General features: G+C 45.1%; 2 protein-coding genes across 3 annotated transcripts in view; one reads left to right on the top strand and one right to left on the bottom strand.

Moving 5' to 3' along the window:
* The first annotated feature begins 197 nt into the window (after nt 1–197).
* LOC116385638 (equilibrative nucleoside transporter 2-like) lies at nt 198–13,430 on the top strand. 2 transcript variants are annotated; one of them, XR_004212894.1, is made up of 13 exons: nt 198–597; nt 3,253–3,309; nt 4,166–4,247; nt 5,207–5,352; nt 5,557–5,696; nt 5,999–6,133; nt 6,307–6,404; nt 6,849–6,918; nt 7,310–7,497; nt 7,823–7,925; nt 9,093–9,178; nt 9,331–9,443; nt 9,635–9,707. XR_004212894.1 is itself a non-coding variant. In XM_031851291.1 (13 exons), exons 2-13 carry the CDS (start codon nt 3,278–3,280, stop codon nt 10,357–10,359), a joined length of 1,392 nt encoding a protein of 463 aa, XP_031707151.1. In that variant the 5' UTR covers nt 198–597; nt 3,253–3,277; the 3' UTR covers nt 10,360–13,430. The 2 variants fall into 2 exon arrangements, 1 of the variants encoding a protein (XP_031707151.1); XM_031851291.1 differs by lacking the exon at nt 9,331–9,443 and adding an exon at nt 10,248–13,430 and having other exon boundaries at nt 9,635–9,834.
* Nucleotides 13,431–15,696: 2,266 nt separating this feature from the next.
* LOC116385499 (serine/threonine-protein phosphatase PP1-beta catalytic subunit) overlaps nt 15,697–19,695 on the bottom strand; it is a 19,736-nt gene continuing 15,737 nt past the window's right edge. The window contains exons 3-8 of the mRNA XM_031851010.1: nt 19,436–19,666; nt 18,652–18,756; nt 18,245–18,316; nt 17,015–17,166; nt 16,710–16,844; nt 15,697–16,256 (exon numbers count right to left, since the gene is read on the bottom strand). Coding sequence (XP_031706870.1) covers nt 16,152–16,256; nt 16,710–16,844; nt 17,015–17,166; nt 18,245–18,316; nt 18,652–18,756; nt 19,436–19,666 — 800 coding nt within the window. The 3' untranslated portion in view covers nt 15,697–16,151. The remainder of the gene's footprint in view (nt 16,257–16,709; nt 16,845–17,014; nt 17,167–18,244; nt 18,317–18,651; nt 18,757–19,435; nt 19,667–19,695) is intronic.

Raw genomic sequence — 19,695 nt, 5'->3', positions numbered from 1 at the left:
TGATTACTGTGTCTTTATTAGTTATTAGTATTATTAGTTACTATTATTAAGTACAGTGATCATGTGAACAGACACAAACTTATGAAAAGTCTCTCCAGCTGTTAAAGCCGACTGACAGCTGATCCAGCTGTGATCAGCTGATCCTCTGTCATCAGAAACAGACGTCGCTTCACGTTACGCAACTGAGGAAAGGACGTCTCATGTCTCTTAAAACATATTTCCTCGTTCCTCTCTCCATGCATGGTTTCCTCCATGCATCCCTGGTGGGAGGGAATGTACCCATAAACAGGCGGGGATACAACATTTGACATGACACCGGAAGTACTCTGCTGTGGGGAGCCTGCAGTAAACTGCTGAAGCGTAACGCGTTGTAGCTTTGAACGAAGCGATGACGACAGACGGACCGAGCCCGTTTCTGTTTATTAGTACTGTAGCCATTTGTACACGTGGGGGACGTGTATGTGCGAACAACACGCATAACGTCAGCTATTCATTTGTGTCCGATTGAATCGTTTTTTTGGACCATTTTGGATATGGTGCTTGAATTTACCGTGGAAACATGAAAACACAGTGACTACGAGCAACATTTTCCAAAAGGTGAGTCTCTCTGTGACGTTAGCCAGCGCTCACGTTACGGTAACAGCTAGCTGCGTTGTGTTGTTGCTTTTACTTTTTTACGTTTTATAATGAAATGTTATTTCCGTCATCTTGTGAGAGAGAGCTGGTTACTTCACGGTCCACTGGGTGATGAGACGACAGGGCGGTGGGTCCCTGCTCTGTCTCCAGTAACGCTAACTTCAAATGTGAACGTCAGAGTGAACTACGGCACCAGACACGTTGTTAAACTACAGTGCTTTCTAATATCAGTATTACTGTGTTATTTATGGCGTTATTTGGGCTACTAGGCATAGTTACTCTTTGTGTATCTTCGTTGCCGTTTATTTCCTCTTCGCAGAGCGGAACAGGTGTAGGCTAACGTAAACATGCTGGTCCGTCACACATGCTAGTTTAAAGAATTAACTTTATTTTAATATGATTTGGCCATTCATACTCCGTCATGGTGTCAGTCTGTGCTGCTCTTTAAGTTCCCAGTTACAGCGTTGAGTGAAACAGTTGAATAACTGTATTTAACACTGCTACACATGAGTTGATGTTGACCTCATGCTGTCATAAAACCTGTGTGTGTGTGTGTGTGTGTGTGGACACAAGACCATTTAGTGAGTTTAAGTGGAACAGGAAAGAAAAGGCCTTCTAGGCACAGATTGATTTCTGCTACTGATAAGAAATAGCTGAGTGTGTGCATTTCGGTGTTCCTCAATTACTATAAGTGAGTGGAGAATATAAATTAGAGTGGCCTGAGCAAGACTGAACTGACTGAGCTGTCAAGGGGTGATTGAGGTGTTGGTGTTGCTGGGTCTGGAGCAGAACCTTTTCGACCTTGTGTTTTGTCTGCTGCTTATCCTCCACACTTTCTCATCTCAGGAACCCTCAAGCTAAACAACCAGCGTCTGTAAAGGAGCGGTATCCAGAACATGCTAACCAAACCCCATGGTTTAATGTTGTTGTTTTTTCGTTTTGCACGGTGGGACAGTGTGTCTTAACACATGAGACAATGAGACCCCTTATCCCGTCGGCCCTGTATAGTTTGGTGCTGAGAGAGGGGGGTTGGAGAGACTTACAGAGATAAAGGACTAGAATGTTAAAGTCCCCCTCTGCTGTGTTGCTGATTGCTGCCTCACTTGTTTCAGCTTCACTGTGCACATTCATCCGTTGTAGGGGCAACGTTTGTGTATCCACGGCCATGATTTTGTGATCTGTACACTGCTGATGATTACATCCAAAAGACAAGATTTATTAGCATTGTACAGATCGATTACTACTTTCTTTTTCTGCTTGTTAAACTTTTTTAATACTTATTTTGTCACTGTGCTGTTACAAAAAACAAAGTTGTTCTCTGGGGATCAATTTAGGCTTATCTTATCTCCCATTTTGTTAGCCTAGCTTATCTGGCTTTGCTACAAAATCAGTATAAATAGAGACTGAAATGTGGTTCAGTCGTGATTCAAGAGAACTCCCTCTGGTCATCCATTTATGTTTTTCAGTAGCTTATATCAGGCTCTTATATCAGCTGACATTCCTGTTGACACCGTGGACGTGTGAGGAACCTCTCTGCCTCTGTTATGACTATTTCATGCCCCGACCTTAGACGACCCCTTGGACGTTTGCGGTGTTGACTTCGGCCTCGCACGTGTTGCCAACACAGATAAGTTTGACTCACTGGACCAGTTAGGAAGGACGCAAAGTGTGTTTTTCACAGCTCCTTTGAGAGAGCTTTGAAGCAGCAGGCAGTCGGTTATAATTGAATTGTAGCCAAGAATTGTGTCCTCTTAAGAATGACGCAGCTGTCTTTGGGTCTTGTTACCAACATCTGCCTCACAACTGCTGACAAACAAACGGAAACTCCAAACCTAGATGCCAAAAAATTCCAAAAAAAAATGTGCAGTCAGTGAAAAAACGAGTTGTCCGACTACATCCTCTTCCACAGCTGAAAAAGAAAATGTTTAATTTTGTTGTCTGATGTTCTACTGAAGTTGGGCAACTTTTGTTGCCTGTTTATTATCTGTATTTTAGGAACAAGTGCAGAGTCCTGAGGTAGGATGAATGTGAGCCTAGCTCTATTATGGGTCTGACCTTTCAACAAGTCACAACAAGCCAAGCAGCCACACCGTCGGTGGCAATACTGTGAGAGGGGAAAATAGCTTTTTCAGTCCCGTGGTGTGTACGTTGGGAGTGGACTCTCGGATTCTGGACTCGATGCACATTAAAGAGGGACACAATTTGTTGCCAGCTTTAGAGTGCTGGTTCCAGTGGCAAAGCCTCAATGGAAAGTCTTTAAAACCGCACCTAGTCAGGTCATTTGATTTGGTCTATACACTCTGCTGTTCCGAGTGGCTCACATACTCTCATTAGACTGCAAGTTGTTAGAGATTTTAGTTCTGTCTGATACTTAAGTGTTTATGCCACATGCCTCCATAAATCCCAGACTCATATCTGACCTCTGTTGCACTTCTTCGCACACAGCTTTTCTTTACAGCCGCTTTACAGCTTCTCACGGCCTCTTGTCAGAATGTAAAGGGATTCCTGCATCTCTAAGCAGTGCAACCTTGGCAGCAGGGCGTCTGGAAGACAAAATCCTCGCTCTGTTATGGTAAAGATGCCGCTGACTTTTGTTCTGTCCTGTTGCCCTTGCAGTTTCCCCAGACCTTCCTACATCAGGATGAAGGAACGGACAGATGCTCCTCAGGACCGGTGAGTTACAATTAGATGGAAACAAGAAACTCTCACTTCCCTTTGTTTGCTTGACACCACAGTTTCTGTTGTCTCTGTTTCTTCAGGCGATGATGTTGCAATTTCAATACATTCATGTCTCTGCTACATATTTAAGTTCACCAGTTGAACGCTTCTAATGTGAAACAGCAGCGGTCGGACATTAGCAGTAACTTAATACAATCCTGCTACCAGGATTGGGAAGGTTACTTTAAAAATGTACTCCAATACAATTGTTAATAACCTGTTGCCCTGCCGGAGGGGAGGGAGGCATATGAGAACCAGGACAGAGTCAGAACCTGCTGCAGTAAAATGAGAAGTTTTCTAAAGGGACTCGGAAAAACACGAGCACTTTTGTCCACAGGGAGCGCTAAAATCAACACCAAAGTAACGTAGCTTGATTACTTTCTCTTACTACAAAATATGCAAATAAAGACAAGAGAAAAGAAAAATGCTGACATTTGGCCCTGATTTTGAAAAAGCAGAAGAAGGGGAACAAAAGCACAGTACAGTGCGAGTTATTCCTTCCAGCTGTGAAAATACTGTCATCCTGCAAAGACGCACATCATTTGGCACATTAGTGTTACTTGATTAGATTGTGGAGCAGCAGCAGTACCCATATAAATATAATAAAATATCACAGTCCTGTGTTATGCTTACTGGATGCTTCTCTTCTCACGCTGGGATGCCTCTCGTCAAAAAGAATAATCATCAGTTTAGATCCATTTTTGGAGAAACGACTGTACGTAGAGGTGATTACAGAATGTAAATACTTTAACTGGCCAGTGCTGCAGCATCCTCGTTGTACATTGTAACACCCTTTGCTTCCCATCTACAGGGGCTGCCTGGTGGGGATCTGTTTCTTCATTCTGGGCCTGGGAACGTTGCTGCCATGGAACTTCTTCATGACTGCCTCAATGGTAAAACCATGGCCATTACTTAATCCGTCAAAGACGGCAGAACTGACACATTGTATATGCCTTCTGTTTTGATATCTCATGACATAAAACCATTAGACTCAGTCAATAAGTCGGGGGTATCTCATCGTTCTCCCTGTCAGATCTGCGTAGAAGCCTTTCTCTGAAGTGTTGGTCCGGTGGTTCACCACTTAAACCTCTTAGAGAATCACATGCTGGACGGATGCCAATGGTCTTATGGACAATAAGCTGTTTATACAATTCAAGAAAATGTCTAGAAAAGCTATAGTATCTACCATAAGTTGATACTGGATTGGATTTGTCAAATTGGTATTTTGTAGTGATCTGTTTAAGTGATTTGCTGATGTCGTACTGAGTATAATGTGTTAAAACCTAAGGATCCATAGGGACCCATACATCCACACAGTATGGGACTCAAGGTAACCACGCAGGTAACTCAAGGTAACCACACGAGACCATGTGATCCACATGTTTGGGTTTCCACCAACAGCACCTGTTGTTGCGGTGAGGTTGAACCCAAACAGTGCAGTTGTGGGTTGTAAAACCAAAACACAATGAGCTGCTCGGCTCTAGAACATAGGCTAGAAAGAATTCTTTGTGGGTTCGTTACACATAATCATTTGACACATTGTTGACACAAAGAAATGACAAGTACAGCTTTAAATGATCGGGGATTTAACTGTTCCTCTACTTGTTTAAAACATATCAGAATACAAAAGCAGAAGTACATCTTCTGCTTATATGATAGGTTATTTTGAGTTAACAAACTGAAACGGCTCCATTGGGGAACAAACCAACAATGTTAACTGAACATGTAAATGTGAAAGAGTGGAGCGTTGAGGTGACACTAAAGCGGGGATTTACCTTCCATCGTTGGTTAATACAGAATATGTTTCCATGTAAAGATAAAGCCAACATCTGTCTGTCCTCTGGGTTTGCAGTATTTCCAAAGTCGCCTAAACACAACAGAACAGAGCGACGGCACCGCGGTGGTCACCAAAGAGTACTACTTCAACAACTGGATGACCCTGCTGTCCCAGCTGCCCCTGCTGGTGTTCACCCTGCTCAACTCCTTCCTGTACCAGAGGTCAGTGACAGGGTTGGATGTTCACATAATGTTTGTCCATACACAGAGGGATGGCAATACTCCCCAAAGCATTGAATCTAATCAGTGTTGTGCATTTGCTCTGGACTTTGCATGTATAACCTGGTCTCATGCCAAAGTATTCATCTGTGGTTTGTATCTGATCCAGTTTGAGTTCTTGGTTAAATGACTCGTTTCTTGTTTCAGGATATCGGAGGCAATACGCATCGCAGGTAGCCTGGTCTTCATCCTGCTGCTCTTCATCCTCACAGCCGTGCTGGTCAAAGTTCCCATGGACCAAGACCGCTTCTTCTCTGTCACCATGGCAATTATCTGGTTCATCAACTGTAAGTCGGTGTGACTGTGTGTGAGGCTCAGAGTAGTGTACATATACGTACATTTTAGTGAAAGGGATAGTTTGAAGTGGTGTTGTATGAGGTACGTCTCCACAGGCAGCAAAACATACGATAGACACCTCAAAAAAATCAGTATCAGTGTAAGCTATACTCGCTGTCAGACAGCCCTTCCAAACTCCATCTACTGTCAGTAATACACTGATTAAGGATCTCATACACCACCACTTCAAAAACAAATATCCAAACTGGCCCTTTTAAACAGTGCTGAATCAAACGATGCTTCTTCTCCCCAGCGTTCGGGGCCGTGCTGCAGGGCAGTCTGTTCGGCCTGGTGGGTCTCCTCCCTCAGAAGTTCAGCTCCATCTTCATGAGCGGCCAGGGCCTCGCCGGGACCTTCGCTGCCATCGCCATGCTGCTAGCCATAGCCAGTGAGCCGCCCACATGCACACAAAATCCCCAGTTCCCTAGTAACGGAGGAGAGTGAAAGTGGATGTCGAGCTAGTCAAAGCAGCATGACGACACACAACACACACACAGTAGTGTTTTCTTCATCTGATAGGTGTCTGTCTAGAATGATCTGACTTGTGTGTTTGTCACTCAGGTGACACGGACTCTGAGACCGCAGCGCTGGGTTACTTCATCACGCCATGTGTGGGGACGCTGCTCACTCTCTTCAGCTACCTGCTGATGCCCCGCCTGGTCAGTCAGCGCCCAGCTCTCCATGACTACATTACCCATAATCCCTTCAATCTCACCTAAACAGCTACCATCTCTTTGTTGACCCATGACCATTAGATCAGTATATACAAAATCTGGCTTTTTCAGATGGTGTTTGCTTTATTTGGATTGTGGGAAAACTTTCAGCACACAGTCAAATTTGAATCAAAGATAAATGTTTGCAAATGATCAAAGATTATGTGATGATCAAATCCTCAAAGGTGAAACAGGAGCCTCGCTCTAATTACATGTGAAGTTACTTCACTTTTGTCCGAGATTGTCAAGAAAAATACTTTTCTAGAATCTCACTAAACTCTATCTCAAGAGAGAGGTATTAGCCAAACTGCATTTATCACGTTTTTATTTTTTCACTTGTTGTATTTCAGCTAAGAGGCCTAATTTGTGTTGTCTGGTGTTTGCACGCAGGCGTTTGCCCAGTACTATCTGAACAAAAGCAACAAGTATGAGGCAGACACCACGGACAAGTTGCTGAAAGGTGAGACTTTGGCTTCAACAAACTCCTTGTTCACACCCTCTGAATTACTGTCATTCGTCTCCAAGTTGGCACCACGGGGACACGTTTCATCATGTGTTTGAAAGTTTGAAGTGCAGGTTCTTTCACGTTTGTAGAACTGAGAGGATCAAACATTTGTTTGACAGCGAGAGAGAATCTGTTTGCTTTGCCACCGAGTTCACAATTCTGTGCTTCGCTTGTTCAGTGCTGAATCAAATTAATTTGGTGGAACATTATCTCGTTAAGGGAGTTGACCCTCTATTTATCCAATTAGAGTCCTGGCAGTGCCCAGACAAAGACCGAGCCTGTTGGACTCAGAGGACCACACAGACTCAAACTGTTTTTGGAATAATCTGTGTATATTCCCTTGCAGAGAGCAGCACAGTGGAGAACGGCAAGCCGAATGCTAACGGCACAGGGACCAGCAGCACGAGCAAGGCTGGCAGTGCAGCTGAGGTCGAGGTGGACCCCGGTCCAGAGGGTCCACCGGGAGCCTTCCTGTCACTGGAGCAGGTCGAGAAGGGACAAGCTAAGGCCTCGGTCATAGAGGTCTTCAAAAAGGTGTGATAGTTGTGATTTTGGCAGTGTATACTACCTCCAGTAGATGGAGTAGCAGAACGGGGACAGCAGCCAAAGACAGGAGTTGCTTACCATAAAATGTTTTGCTTCTGCCTCTGTCTACAGTAGTACATTACGTTGCTCCTGTGCTGGTTCTCATGTCTATTTCTCCGTACCCCATCTACTGCAGTAATACGCTGACTGTTGATAGGAACCTCATACAACACCACTTAGAAAAATCCCAAATGCCCCTTTTAAAATAAGAGCGTTTCATTCCCAGTGAAAGTGAAGAAATATTTACAGGTTTTGTCCTTCCTTTCCTTTGTAGATCTGGGTGATGGCGTTCTGTGTGACGTTTGTGTTCACAGTCACTCTGTCCGTCTTCCCGGCTGTCACTGCAGATGTCAGGACCTCATTCCCAGGAAACTGGGGTATGACATCGACTCAGTTAATGATTAGATCACTGCCGCATTCAACATACAGTAAATCTCTCGTGTGTGGTGGTCAAATCCCTCCTTTCTCCTATTTCTCTTTGTAGCGTTACTGCTTGTAGAAGTTTTAATAACAATTCATTAATTATTTCAAAATGTCTGGGGTTGTGCAGATCCCCCTTCAGCGTCAAAGTCCAAAGTAGAAAAGCTTTTTTCTGACTTCTCTTGCTCTTAACTTCTTGAGAAAGAGGCTGCAGTGTTTGACAGCAACAGCAAACCAACCCTAAGTGTTGATAATTTAATTTATTCTCTCTATGCAGAATGGTACTAAGCACTTTATTTATAAATCACTGAATAAAAGCTGATCAATTAACGTAAGAATGAATTAAACAATTATTCAGCATAGACACAGACAGACCTATGTAGAACTACATGTGTACCTATATGCATGCTAATTGAATGGATAGGAATAACCTCAACATTTGTGTCCTGGGTGAGGACTAGCCAGGGAGGGGGAGAACATCCCTCCCCTTGCTTTACAAATACAGAGAATTTGTTACTCTGAGGTAGATTTAAAATGGATTTATAAAATACAAGACTAGGACTAACGTATCAATGAGGAAAAGGTACATGAGAAAGTAGTTTATTAATAATTGGATGTGTCTCTGTCTCCCTCAGGGATGTAGATGCTCATACAACAAGAAGGGGGGGGGTCATAAAACCATGTAGGCTCAGCCTTTACGAGTGTCAAGAGTCCTGTCCACTGTGGGTGAACTGTAAATGTAGAGCACCCAATACGAAGGAGTTTGAAAACGCTACAGATGCCGTGTTAGTTTGAAAACTCCGGGGTCGTGCTAGTGTGGACGTACGCAGAACCGCAGACCTTGGAAAACGATGACGTAGACACCGGTGTTCTCTACCGGATTGAGTCTTAGCAGTCACGACGTGTCGCTGATTCGTCACAAACAAAACAAACGACAGCCTTTATTACCGATCGACTACCAGGTTAATTCAACATGGACGACAGATTGTGGATGCAGCCTCAGTGACCTAGGGGTCATTGGAGAAGTCTCTGTGAGAGGTTTGTTAGTTCAGATTTTGTCATCGTTGTTTTTATCAGACTTGAGTTTTTATCATCTTTCTGTCGTCTGTCCCGTCTCTCTTCAGAGCGCTACTTCATCTCGGTGTGCTGCTTCTTGGTTTTCAACATCAACGACTGGTTCGGTCGGACCGTCACCACCGTGATACGTTGGGTGAGTATCTGATAAGGTCCTTCAGACATTTATTCTTTATATATCGTTATTTATTATGCATATTAGTATCCCTGTCCAGATCCACATGGCAGCACATGTTCATAAACCTCTGGTGTAATAATCTCACCGACTACACTATGCATGTCCATCAGCTCCTTCCTGACTGCTGGAGAGCCCACAGCCGGCACATTCAGCTTTAATTCTGGAGGTGGTGACAAGAACAGGACTGAGTTTAAACTGGGTTACAAATTGCATTTTTTACAAGGTTAATTTCCTGCTGTCATTTTCTCTATCAACGTCATATATTATTTCTAAATATAATCTGACGGTTGAGGCTTAACTGTGTAATCCCAATGCTTTGCCTTTCCCCCTTCTACTTTGTTGTTGTTCCAAATCCGCTTTCCTTTTTCTCTCCCTCCTCTCATTGGATTTTTTTCTCTCCCGTCTCCTCTGCAGCCTCGCAAAGAGTCCCGTCTGTTCCCGGTGCTCGTGGTCTCCAGGGTGGTGTTCGTTCCTCTGCTGATGCTCTGTAACGTCCAGAGTCGCTCCTTCCTTCCCGTCTACTTTGGCCATGATGCTGCTTTCGCCGTCATCATGACTCTCTTCTCTCTGTCCAGTGGCTACTTTGTGTGTCTCTCCATGTCCTACGCACCACAGTGAGTCCAAATAAGTTCATCACTGTCGCTATAAAAACGTATATCACTCCTTAAAGACAGCTGCATCTCACTGTAGGAGAATCAATAACCAGAACTCTTCTAATAAAGAAGAAATATATCTTGTATATAAGGATTGATATCAGACAGGCGATATCAAAGAGGCAATCAAGGAGATCTGTCTTATGTACAAGTTAAAGATGAGTCTGACCTACGACATTATTCCTCTATATTCTAGCAACAAATTTATAATTCATAGCATCACACTGAGTGAAAAGTTCTTGGAATCCCGTGTGGGTATGGCGGACTCCACCACTACCAATGAAAATGACTGCACAGAGAGGTATGAACATAATGTATGGCTCAGTTGGCTAAATACGACATGACTGACCTTCTGTTCCCTCCTCTCTCCTCAGGTTGGTGGAGCAGAAGGATGCAGAGACAGCAGGGGCCCTGATGACTTTCTTCTTGGCCCTGGGTCTGTCCTTAGGAGCCGCCCTGTCCTTCCCTCTGCGGGCTCTCGTCTAGTCACACAGACATGCAGCACTGCATAGACACCGTAGAATATGTTCACACATACTTGGAGGGAGAATTTGGATAACTGTTATTTGTTTTTCCTGGACGTCCTTCTCGTTTTATTGCATTCATCTGTCGGGTGCTGTGTGTGTGTGTTACGGTTTGACGGTCTGGGAAACCAAGCACCCTGGTGACGCTGTAAAAACACCCTAGTGAAGTAGTATTGTTCATAAATGACATGAAAGTAGGAATAAGGGAAAAACTGTACGTTGCTCTGATTGACTGGTTAGCTTTTTTTGGGGACTTTTTACGTTGACTTATTTTTTTCTTCATTTTTAGATGTATTTATTTAAAATTTAGGTTTGTTGTAGGTAGTTTTCGTGCATTATCATACTTTTTTTTATTTGATTGATGGCTTGAATTCTTGTTTTTGTAAGATTGATTACATTAGGTATTTCAATGTATTCCTAGGTTTATTTAGTATTTTCTAATGAAATAGCTCTATGTTACAGATGTAGAACAAAAGAAAAAGCTTAAAGACCTGCATCATGAGCATTTATGGATTACTGAATGGGTCAACTGGGCACAGGCTCAGGGCCCCAAGTGGGGCCCCCTGCACCATTGCCTCGGTTTGAAATGACAGGTAACAGTTCCTGTTGGAAAGTCAATCAAATTACCATAAAGACACTGAACAGACTCGAAACGACCGCGGAGAGACTCGAAACGAATGCAGAGACTTGCTCGAAACTTACGCAGAGAGACTCGAAGGGACCGCAGAGAGAGACTCGAAGCGACTGCAAATAGACAAATGTTTAAAGTGGTTTTGTGTCTCTTTCAGTCTGGGGTTCTCTTGTTTTGTTCGTTTTATAATTTGTCTACTTTTTTGTTTTACTTTTTTGCCGATTCCCTTTTTTCTTGACCTCTCCAGTGCAGCAATACAAAGCTGCAGCATTGTTTGTCTCTCCAGCATCAAGGCTACTTCTGCCACCTACTGGTCAAAAGATGGAAACCCTTCAGAGCTTCATTTCATTTTTATTTGGTAGGGACAAATACATATACATAGAGAATTGCAAAACAACTATCCAATGCAGTGTATCACAGCATTTTTAACTACTGCTAATTTCCAATGGTCGTCCCTAGAAAGCCTTTAAAATACCTTCATTTCCTTTGCTGAAAGAATCTGTCAATCACAGAAGGCTGTGATTGACAGATTCAATGTGATTGTGATTGAGGTTGTGAGGTCATACGATGCTGCTAGCTGACCTTGTAATACATGCCAGAGTTATGACCACATTCTTCTATTGACATGACGCTATGATGCAAGTCTTGGCTCAGTACAAGTGGGTCTACTTTGAGTTCATTTAAACCTTTAAAGGACAGCTGGTGGCTGCTGTTTAGTCACTAAATGTACTGATGTTGCTGTAAGCCATGAAATCATGCGGGAATAAGAGCATTGTATTGCACAGATATTGTATTGGCCATTTAACATTGGTAAATAGTGTTGGATTTTTTTATTTGACATTTCTAACAATGTGCCATCATGCTTAAATCACAAATAGTTTGATTTGTTGGGATTATTTTTTTCATTAGATAAGAAGGAACTCATTGCTCCAGATTGATTTGTCAGCACCAGTCTATTGAGATTGAGCTTTTTTTGGGAATCATTTTCTTTTGCTTAAGTGCCCAATAAGATTGGTTTATATGCTTATTATTCAAGTGTTTATTGAATTGAATGAATAAGGTGTCATGTTCATGTAGATGGAGAAAACTTGTGTTTCAGCTGCTTCAAACGCACCAAGGGCTGAGTCCTCACGAAGGGAGCGATATTAATAGGACACTTTTTTTTTTTTTTTAAACATGACTTTCTTTGTGCTGCCTTCATGTTTAGCGGGAATTTTCCCTCCGAACCGAGCAAACATGCATTTGTGTTTACAGCAAACGCAATGCAAAAAGAGACAAACATCATTTGTGTATTTCAAAAATGATGTCTTGTCGAGTTCAAATGCAGTTGATGCTCACTTTAAACCTGTTAAACCTGATGTAATAGGGATGAAGAACTTGAGTCAGAAGAATCCAAACTGTTACAATTTCCTTTCTACTTCTAAACTTGTATAAAGAACGTGGGTTTGGGTAGTTGTCATGCAGTGCATAGCTGCAGGTCATAACAGTCATAATGAGCTTTAATAATGACGAAACCCGGTTTAAAGGGTTAATGTTGTGTTCACATCATATTGGACTGACTGTAAATACTGCCGTCGGCCTCCTCGTGGTGAGAACAGTAAAGAATTCTTCATTGGCAACAAAACGAGAGCAATCCCAGGTCGCTGCGTTCAAGGCTCCACGTCACACTGTCGTGTTTGCTCTGGTTTGGTATGAATACTTGATGTGATCCATTATGGGCAGTTCACTGGTGCTCCGTAGAAACAGATGCTGGCAGACACAGGATCGACACTGGACTACCAAAACGGTTGTCTGTATACTATATACATACTTAGTGTGATTAATCACACCTGTGTGTACCCTACAGGTCAACATTGCTGCTGTGAAGGGCTGACATGGACTCCACACACTGGAGGAGGCGTTTCAGAGTAGTTTGTCTGTGTGAAAGACTATTTACACCTTTTGTTCACCAAGATAATCTTCACAAATGAATACCATGTTTTTGATTTATTTTTAAGTATGAATGCAATTGGCAGGAGTAAAAAAACATCAGGACTACAAACAAACTACGCCACTGGTGTAAAGGCAGATTAGTTGCTGTGATGGCGTTTTGTAGTCCCATGTAGCCACTCGTTAGCAGCCGCCTCTTCATGCCTTGAGCACCACAGACAGCTGTAGCCGTCTGTTGGTTGTTGTGAACAGGATATTACAGGAAGGCCTGCAGGGAGGTGCTTCAAATTTGGCACGAACGTCCACCTGGAAATTTGAACTGATTAGAATGTGGTGGTCAAAGGTCACTGTGACCTCACAAAAACACATTTTGGGCTGTAACTCAAGATTTGATATTCTATCCATCCATCCATTTTCCACCGCTTATCCGGGGTCGGGTCGCGGTGGCAGCAGGTCAAGCAGGCCGACCCAGACTTCCCTCTCACCGGCAACATGTTCCAGCTCATTCTGGGGGATCCCGAGGCGTTCCCAGGCCAGCTGGGAGATGTAATCTCTCCAGCGTGTTCTGGGTCTTCCCCGGGGTCTCTTCCCAGTTGGACGTGCCTGGAAAACCTCCAGTGGGAGGCGTCCAGGAGGCATCCTAATTAGATGCCCGAACCACCTCAGCAGACTCCTTTCGACGCGAAGGAGTAGCGGCTCTACTCCAAGCTCCCTCCTGATGACCGAGCTCCTTACCCTATCTCTAAGGCTGAGCCCGGCCACCCTACGGAGGAAACTCATTTCGGCCGCTTGTAACCGCGACCTTGTCCTTTCGGTCACGACCCAGAGTTCGTGACCATAGGTGAGGGTAGGAACGTAGACCGAGTGGTAAATTTAGAGCTTTGCCTTCCGGCTCAGCTCCCTCTTCACCAAGACGGTCCGGTGCAGCGCCTGCTTTACTGCTGCAGCCGCACCGATCCGTCTGTCGATCTCCCGCTCCATCTTACCCTCACTCGTGAACAAGACCCCGAGATACTTGAACTCCTTCGCTTGAGGTAGGCACTCCGTCCCCACCTGGAGGGAGCAATCCACCGGTTTCCGGCAGAGAACCATGGCCTCAGATTTGGAGGTGCTAACTCTCATCCCCGCCGCTTCACACTCGGCTGCAAACCGCCCCAGTGAATGCTGGACGTCACGATCCGAGGAGGCTAACAGGACCACATCATCTGCAAATAGCAGAGAGGCGATCCCCGAAACTGACGTTCTCCGCCCCCAGGCTGCGCCTAGATATCCTGTCCATGAAAATCACGAACAGGACCGGTGACAAAGGGCAGCCCTGGTGGAGGCCAACACCCACCGGGAACGTGTCTGACTTATTGCCAAGAATGCGGACACAGCTCCTACTGCAGTCGTACAGAGACCGGATCGCCCGTTGTAACGGGTCCGGCACCCCATACTCCCGCAGCACCCCCCACAAGACCCCCGGTCGAAAGCCTTCTCCAAGTCCACAAAGCACATGTAGACTGGTTGGGCAAACTCCCAGAACCCCTCCAGTAGTCTTGCGAGGGTAAAGAGCTGGTCCACTGTTCCACGGCCGGGACGGAATCCGCATTGCTCCTCTTGAATCTGAGGTTCGACAAGCGGTCGGAGCCTCCTTTCCAGCACCCTGGCATAAGCCTTCCCCGGGAGGCTGAGTAGTGTGATACCCTGGTAATTCGAGCACACTCTCCGGTCCCCCTTTTTGAAAATGGGAACCACCACCCCGGTCTGCCATTCCATGGGCACTGATCCCGACCCCCATGCGACATTGAAGAGGCGTGTCAGCCAGGACAGCCCAACTATGTCCAGTGCTTTCAGCATCTCAGGGCGGATCTCATCCACCCCCGCGCCTTGCCACCAAGGAGCTTTTTGACTACCTCAGCGGCCTCTGCCAGGGATATGGGTGAGCCTCCCCCTAGGTCCTCAGGCGCTGCCTCCTCTGCAGAGGACATGTTGGTCGGTTTAGGAGTTCCTCAAAGTGCTCTTTCCACCGCCCGACGATGTCCTCCGTCCGGGTTAGCAGTTCCCCCCCTCCCCTGCTGAGAACAGCCTGGGGTAAGCCCTGCTTTCCCTTCCTGAGCCGTCGGATGGTTTGCCAGAACCTGCTTGAGGCCAACCGAAAGTCCTTCTCCATGGCCTCCCCGAACTCCTCCCATGCCCGAGTTTTAGCATTCGCGACCACCGCAGCTGCAGCCCTTCTGGCCTGCCGGTACCTGGCAGCTGCTTCAGGAGACCCCTGGGCCAACCAGGCCTTGAAGGTCTTCTTCTTCAGCTTGACGGCTTCCCTCACCTCCGGTGTCCACCACCGGGTTCTCGGGTTGCCGCCACGACAGGCACCGATGACCTTCCGGCCACAGCTCCTAGCGGCCGCGTCCACAATAGAGGCTTTGAACATGGTCCACTCGGATTCCGTGTCCCCAACCTCCCTCGGGATGTGTGAGAAGTTCTTCCGGAGGTGGGAGTTAAAGACCTCCCGGACAGGGTCCTCCGCCAGACGTTCCCAGTTCACCCTCACTACACGTTTGATATTCTAATTATGACAAATTCACACACGATGAAGTGATTGGACAGACATGGATGTAAAGTGCAACTTGATAGGTAGACAATGCTCTCTTTTATATTGCAAATAGTTGTGTGCTGCTATATTAATGCATTGATTTGAGGACTTGCCTCTCTGAGCTTCTGTAGATCTACCTTGAAGAACCACACAGAGCATTCAGATTCATTTCCTGTATTATTTATTGAAAACCCAGCAGTCATTAATACCTGTTGTGTGTGTATGTGTGTGTGTGTACAGGCAGGGGAGTAAGGAGATGTGGTAAACTCAACTAGTTGTCATTCTGTTGTCAAGAAATAAAAAGCAAAGGACAAAAAGAAACACTCCGATATGCTACAGAATGACACCCTTGTTTAGTGTTTTAAAAATGTTACACAAATGCAGAGAAAATAATTATCGCGGGAGAAGAAGAGAGTGCGACAGCAGCTCAGAGGGAGATAAGAAAGAAGATGAAAGACAGGTTTGAGTGCATCTTTTGAAATAGTTTTGTTCGTCTGTTTGCCCTCTCTGCAGTCTGCTGCTTTTACTCATTTTGTGTTGCAAATTCCAACAGGAGACGATCTTTGAAAATCCCCCCCCCTCTCTCTCTCTGTGTGTCTCCTCCTCACTCCGTCTGTCTTCATCGTTTCTTTGGGGGTTGGGCTGTGCGGGGAGGAGTGATGGGCCGACCCGAGTTCATCCCTCCATACTGGTACTTGGCTTTCTTCTCAGATGGCTTCAGGATCTAGGAAACGGACAGAGATAACAGGACGCTCTGTTGTGTGTTTGTCATAAAAGCACCCAGGAAATCCCTCCCAACTGGACTAAACCTGGTCCCACTGTTAAATGTTCTCATTACTGTAACAAAGTCATGTATCTGTGTACTTTTAAAATTAATATTAGTAAACTATAGTCTGAGTGGACTGGTTATTTAATGCTTTGAGAATGAACAAGCAGATGGAGGACGTCAGTCAGACTAATGTAATGTCTCTGGATCATTCTAGTAAGGCTACACTGAGGATGGTAGTTGTAATTTATTTTTTATATATATAAAAAAAAAAAAAAACACCTTGGTAAGTGAACTACTGTATTTACCCTCACACTACACATAAATAAGTGGTGCTATTTTCTGCATGTCGAGTGTCAGCGCGTGATAACTTTCACATGACCATGTCGGTACTCTGCGGTTGCTTCACACCTGGAAGGAGCACATCAGGGTTTCATCCACGCTCATCATGCCGCCGGCGTTGTCGAACTCCCCGCAGTAGTTTGGAGCTGAGAACAGAGTCACCAGCTGCCGCTTGGCAAAGAACTCGTAACCATCTTCTACCACCTGGGGGCGTCAGACACACGGCACCGTCAGTCAGGGAACAACTGCTTTTACATAGACACCACCATGAACTTCTGTCAGCAGCAATGCTCAACTTTAAACCAATAGGTGGATGATGTTTGAATCTGAATGCGTTTGATCGGTCACATAGAGGGGGGGTGTGCGTGTCGTACCTGGTGGGCTCTGCAGATGAGGTCCAGGTCGTGGCGGTTGAGGAACTTGCTGACCACGTCGGCTCCAAAGGTGAAGGAGACGCCGCGGTCGTTTTCTCCCCAGCCCTGGACATCCTTGTCAGGGTCAGACCACAGCAGATCACACAGGAGGCCTGGAAGGAAGAAGGAAAGAAAACACAGAATTAAATACAACTTACTGTTGAGATTCATCTCCATGCGTGACCTCAACTCTGTCACAGCATTAAACAATGTGCTCAGCTGTGCATCTAACTGCTGGAAGTCACCTGTATGTCACATTTACAGTATGCTAGGTATTAAAACACCAAGGCTGCGTATATGTATATACAGACTCAGCCATCTCTGGACTCTCACAGTCTCCCTGAAAGACCATAAGAGGACCTGAGAGAGGGTCTGAACACTAGCGGCCTTATAAGGACAAGAACAACCAGGTTTAGTGAAGAGGGGGCAAAGACTCACTTCCACTGGTTTACTAGGACTCACAGAATGGAATCCCAGTATCTTTTAATAACCTCATTGTCATAGATAATCAACATGATGAACATCATAGAGGAGTCATTCCCTAAGTTAAGAAAGTAGATGAATAGCTTTCACTCCTGGGGCTAAAAGTAGAACCAAAGCTGCGTCACTCTGAGCATGTTTAGCTGCTCGGGGCTGATTTCCTATTCTGAGAAGCTTGATAAATATGGGCTCACATTAGTTTTGACCATAAGCTGCCAGAAGGTGATGAGAAAGGACGTATTTGGTAGTTGGCATATCCAGAGCATACTAAGCATCACAAGTGGATCAGCTGGAGCTGAAACATCGAGGCTGTTCTTCACCACGTGTGATGGTGAACTGGATGTCTGTGGATGTTGGGAGTGATGGTGGAACAAAAGTCAGTTTTCTTCATTTGCTCAGATTTCGTTGACCGAATGATTTAATGAGAAGATAATAGCCAGATCAATCGGAACAACAACATCGTTAGTTGGAGCCTCGAATACTAAATTAACCTAAAACTCAAATGCTACAGAGACCGTCGTAGAATTACCAGTCCTGTTCACGTCCGTCCAAAATGTCATCACTTCGATATTTGTGTGAAATCGTTACTATTAGTCTTTAAAACCTTGTGGTTATTTCATATGTACTATTTATCTATTTCTATTTCTTTAAGTGGCAACACTGCTCTGTGTGTGTGTGTGTGTGTGTGCGCGTGTGTGCGTGCTGACCTACCTGTGTCAGGCACGTCTGTGGGTCTCATGATGCGTCTGATCTGCTCCATAGACTGCAGGTCGGGAGAGAGACCTGTGGGCGACACAAAACCATCCCACTGTCAGCCCCTTAAATATAAATCTCCATATCAGTGAATGAACTTACTGTGACCCATTTATTCACATCAGTCAACCTCAAATACTGAGAGCTGACAAAGGTTCACGGACTGTGTCCATCATACTCCAGGTCACGTATGGTGTTAAACAATGACAGGAGAGGACAGCGGGGAGTTTAGACAGACGGCTCCACGCTGAGGACAAAAAGCCTAAAATCCAGAAATGCTGCAAAAACCAAAAACATGAGCAACACAAACTGGATCGGGCTCTCCCGGTACGAACTGCTACCGACCGGTTAGTCGGCGTGAATACCTCCGTGGCAGCAGAAGATCTTCTCGTCCACGATGGCAGCGATGGGCAGGCAGTTGAAGCAGTCAGTGAACGTCTTCCACAGCTTGATGTTGAATCTGCGTTTACCTGCGAAATGAGCGAGACGCCGAGTCAGCACACCTCGTGGCAAAGAGGAACCGTGTTCCTGTTCTACTCTGATAATGTCCCTTATTTTATGACTTTACACTCCGTTATTTCTCTTGTTTTACAAAAACAGAACCCTTTTGTTGCAGGTTTGTGTCTATTTTATACTTGCAGCTACAACGTTAATTTTAATATCTTTTGTCATATTTAAAAATCACAGTAGGTCCAAGTGATAATGATCCATTTTAAAGAATAAAAAGTATCACTTCTTTACCCTTTGTTCACCAAATCCCCCCATTAACGAGTCTATTCAAAGGCTGGACCCCAATATTCAGATATTCATTTTTGTTTTTTTAACCCCTCGGGATTACAAACGTGCATAAAACATACTAAACCTTTTGGAAATTGCTTCTTACTCACGAACAAATAAAAATACAAACACCAACACAGTAGAATAACAGAATGCTTCAAAATGAATGCCTTAAATGAAGACACCTGTTGCAGCGCCATGTCGTCCATCTCCGTGCCTCAAACGGGACTTTGAGGTACGACGCGAGTCGACCGTTCTGGTCACAGGCTAGTGTGTCCGGTCATTACATAATAGAACTACATCGACCACAATGGGAAGTGAAAATGACAGACACTCCACTCCAGCACCCCGACACGCGAACAGAGCACTCACACTCGTCATAGAAGCCGTAGATGCGGTTGATGGAGGCACACTCGTGGTTGCCCCTCAGCAGGAAGAAGTTCTCGGGGTATTTGATCTTGTAGGCCAGCAGCAGGCAGATGGTCTCCAGAGACTGCTTCCCCCGGTCCACGTAGTCGCCCAGGAACAGGTAGTTGGCCTCCGGAGGGAAGCCGCCGTACTCGAAGAGCCTCAGCAGGTCTGTGTACTGTCCGTGGATGTCACCTGTGTGGGATGGGGGTGAGCAACAGTGG

The sequence above is a fragment of the Anarrhichthys ocellatus genome, unplaced genomic scaffold, assembly GCF_004355925.1.
Source record: "Anarrhichthys ocellatus isolate YVR2014 unplaced genomic scaffold, GSC_Weel_1.0 scaffold11, whole genome shotgun sequence".
NCBI lineage: Eukaryota > Metazoa > Chordata > Actinopteri > Perciformes > Anarhichadidae > Anarrhichthys > Anarrhichthys ocellatus.
The sequence above is the reverse complement of the archived record's forward strand: the minus strand, read 5'-3'. Positions and strand labels throughout refer to the sequence as shown.

What these genes read in the sequence shown, in the direction of transcription:
- LOC116385638 (XM_031851291.1), top strand. Translation starts at nt 3,278, where the DNA reads ATGAAGGAACGGACAGATGCTCCTCAGGACCG. An exon ending in ACCTGCTGATGCCCCGCCTG is followed by an intron (nt 6,405 to 6,848) that starts GTCAGTCAGCGC and finishes GTTTGCACGCAG; the next exon opens with GCGTTTGCCCAGTACTATCT. An exon ending in TCATAGAGGTCTTCAAAAAG is followed by an intron (nt 7,498 to 7,822) that starts GTGTGATAGTTG and finishes TTTCCTTTGTAG; the next exon opens with ATCTGGGTGATGGCGTTCTG.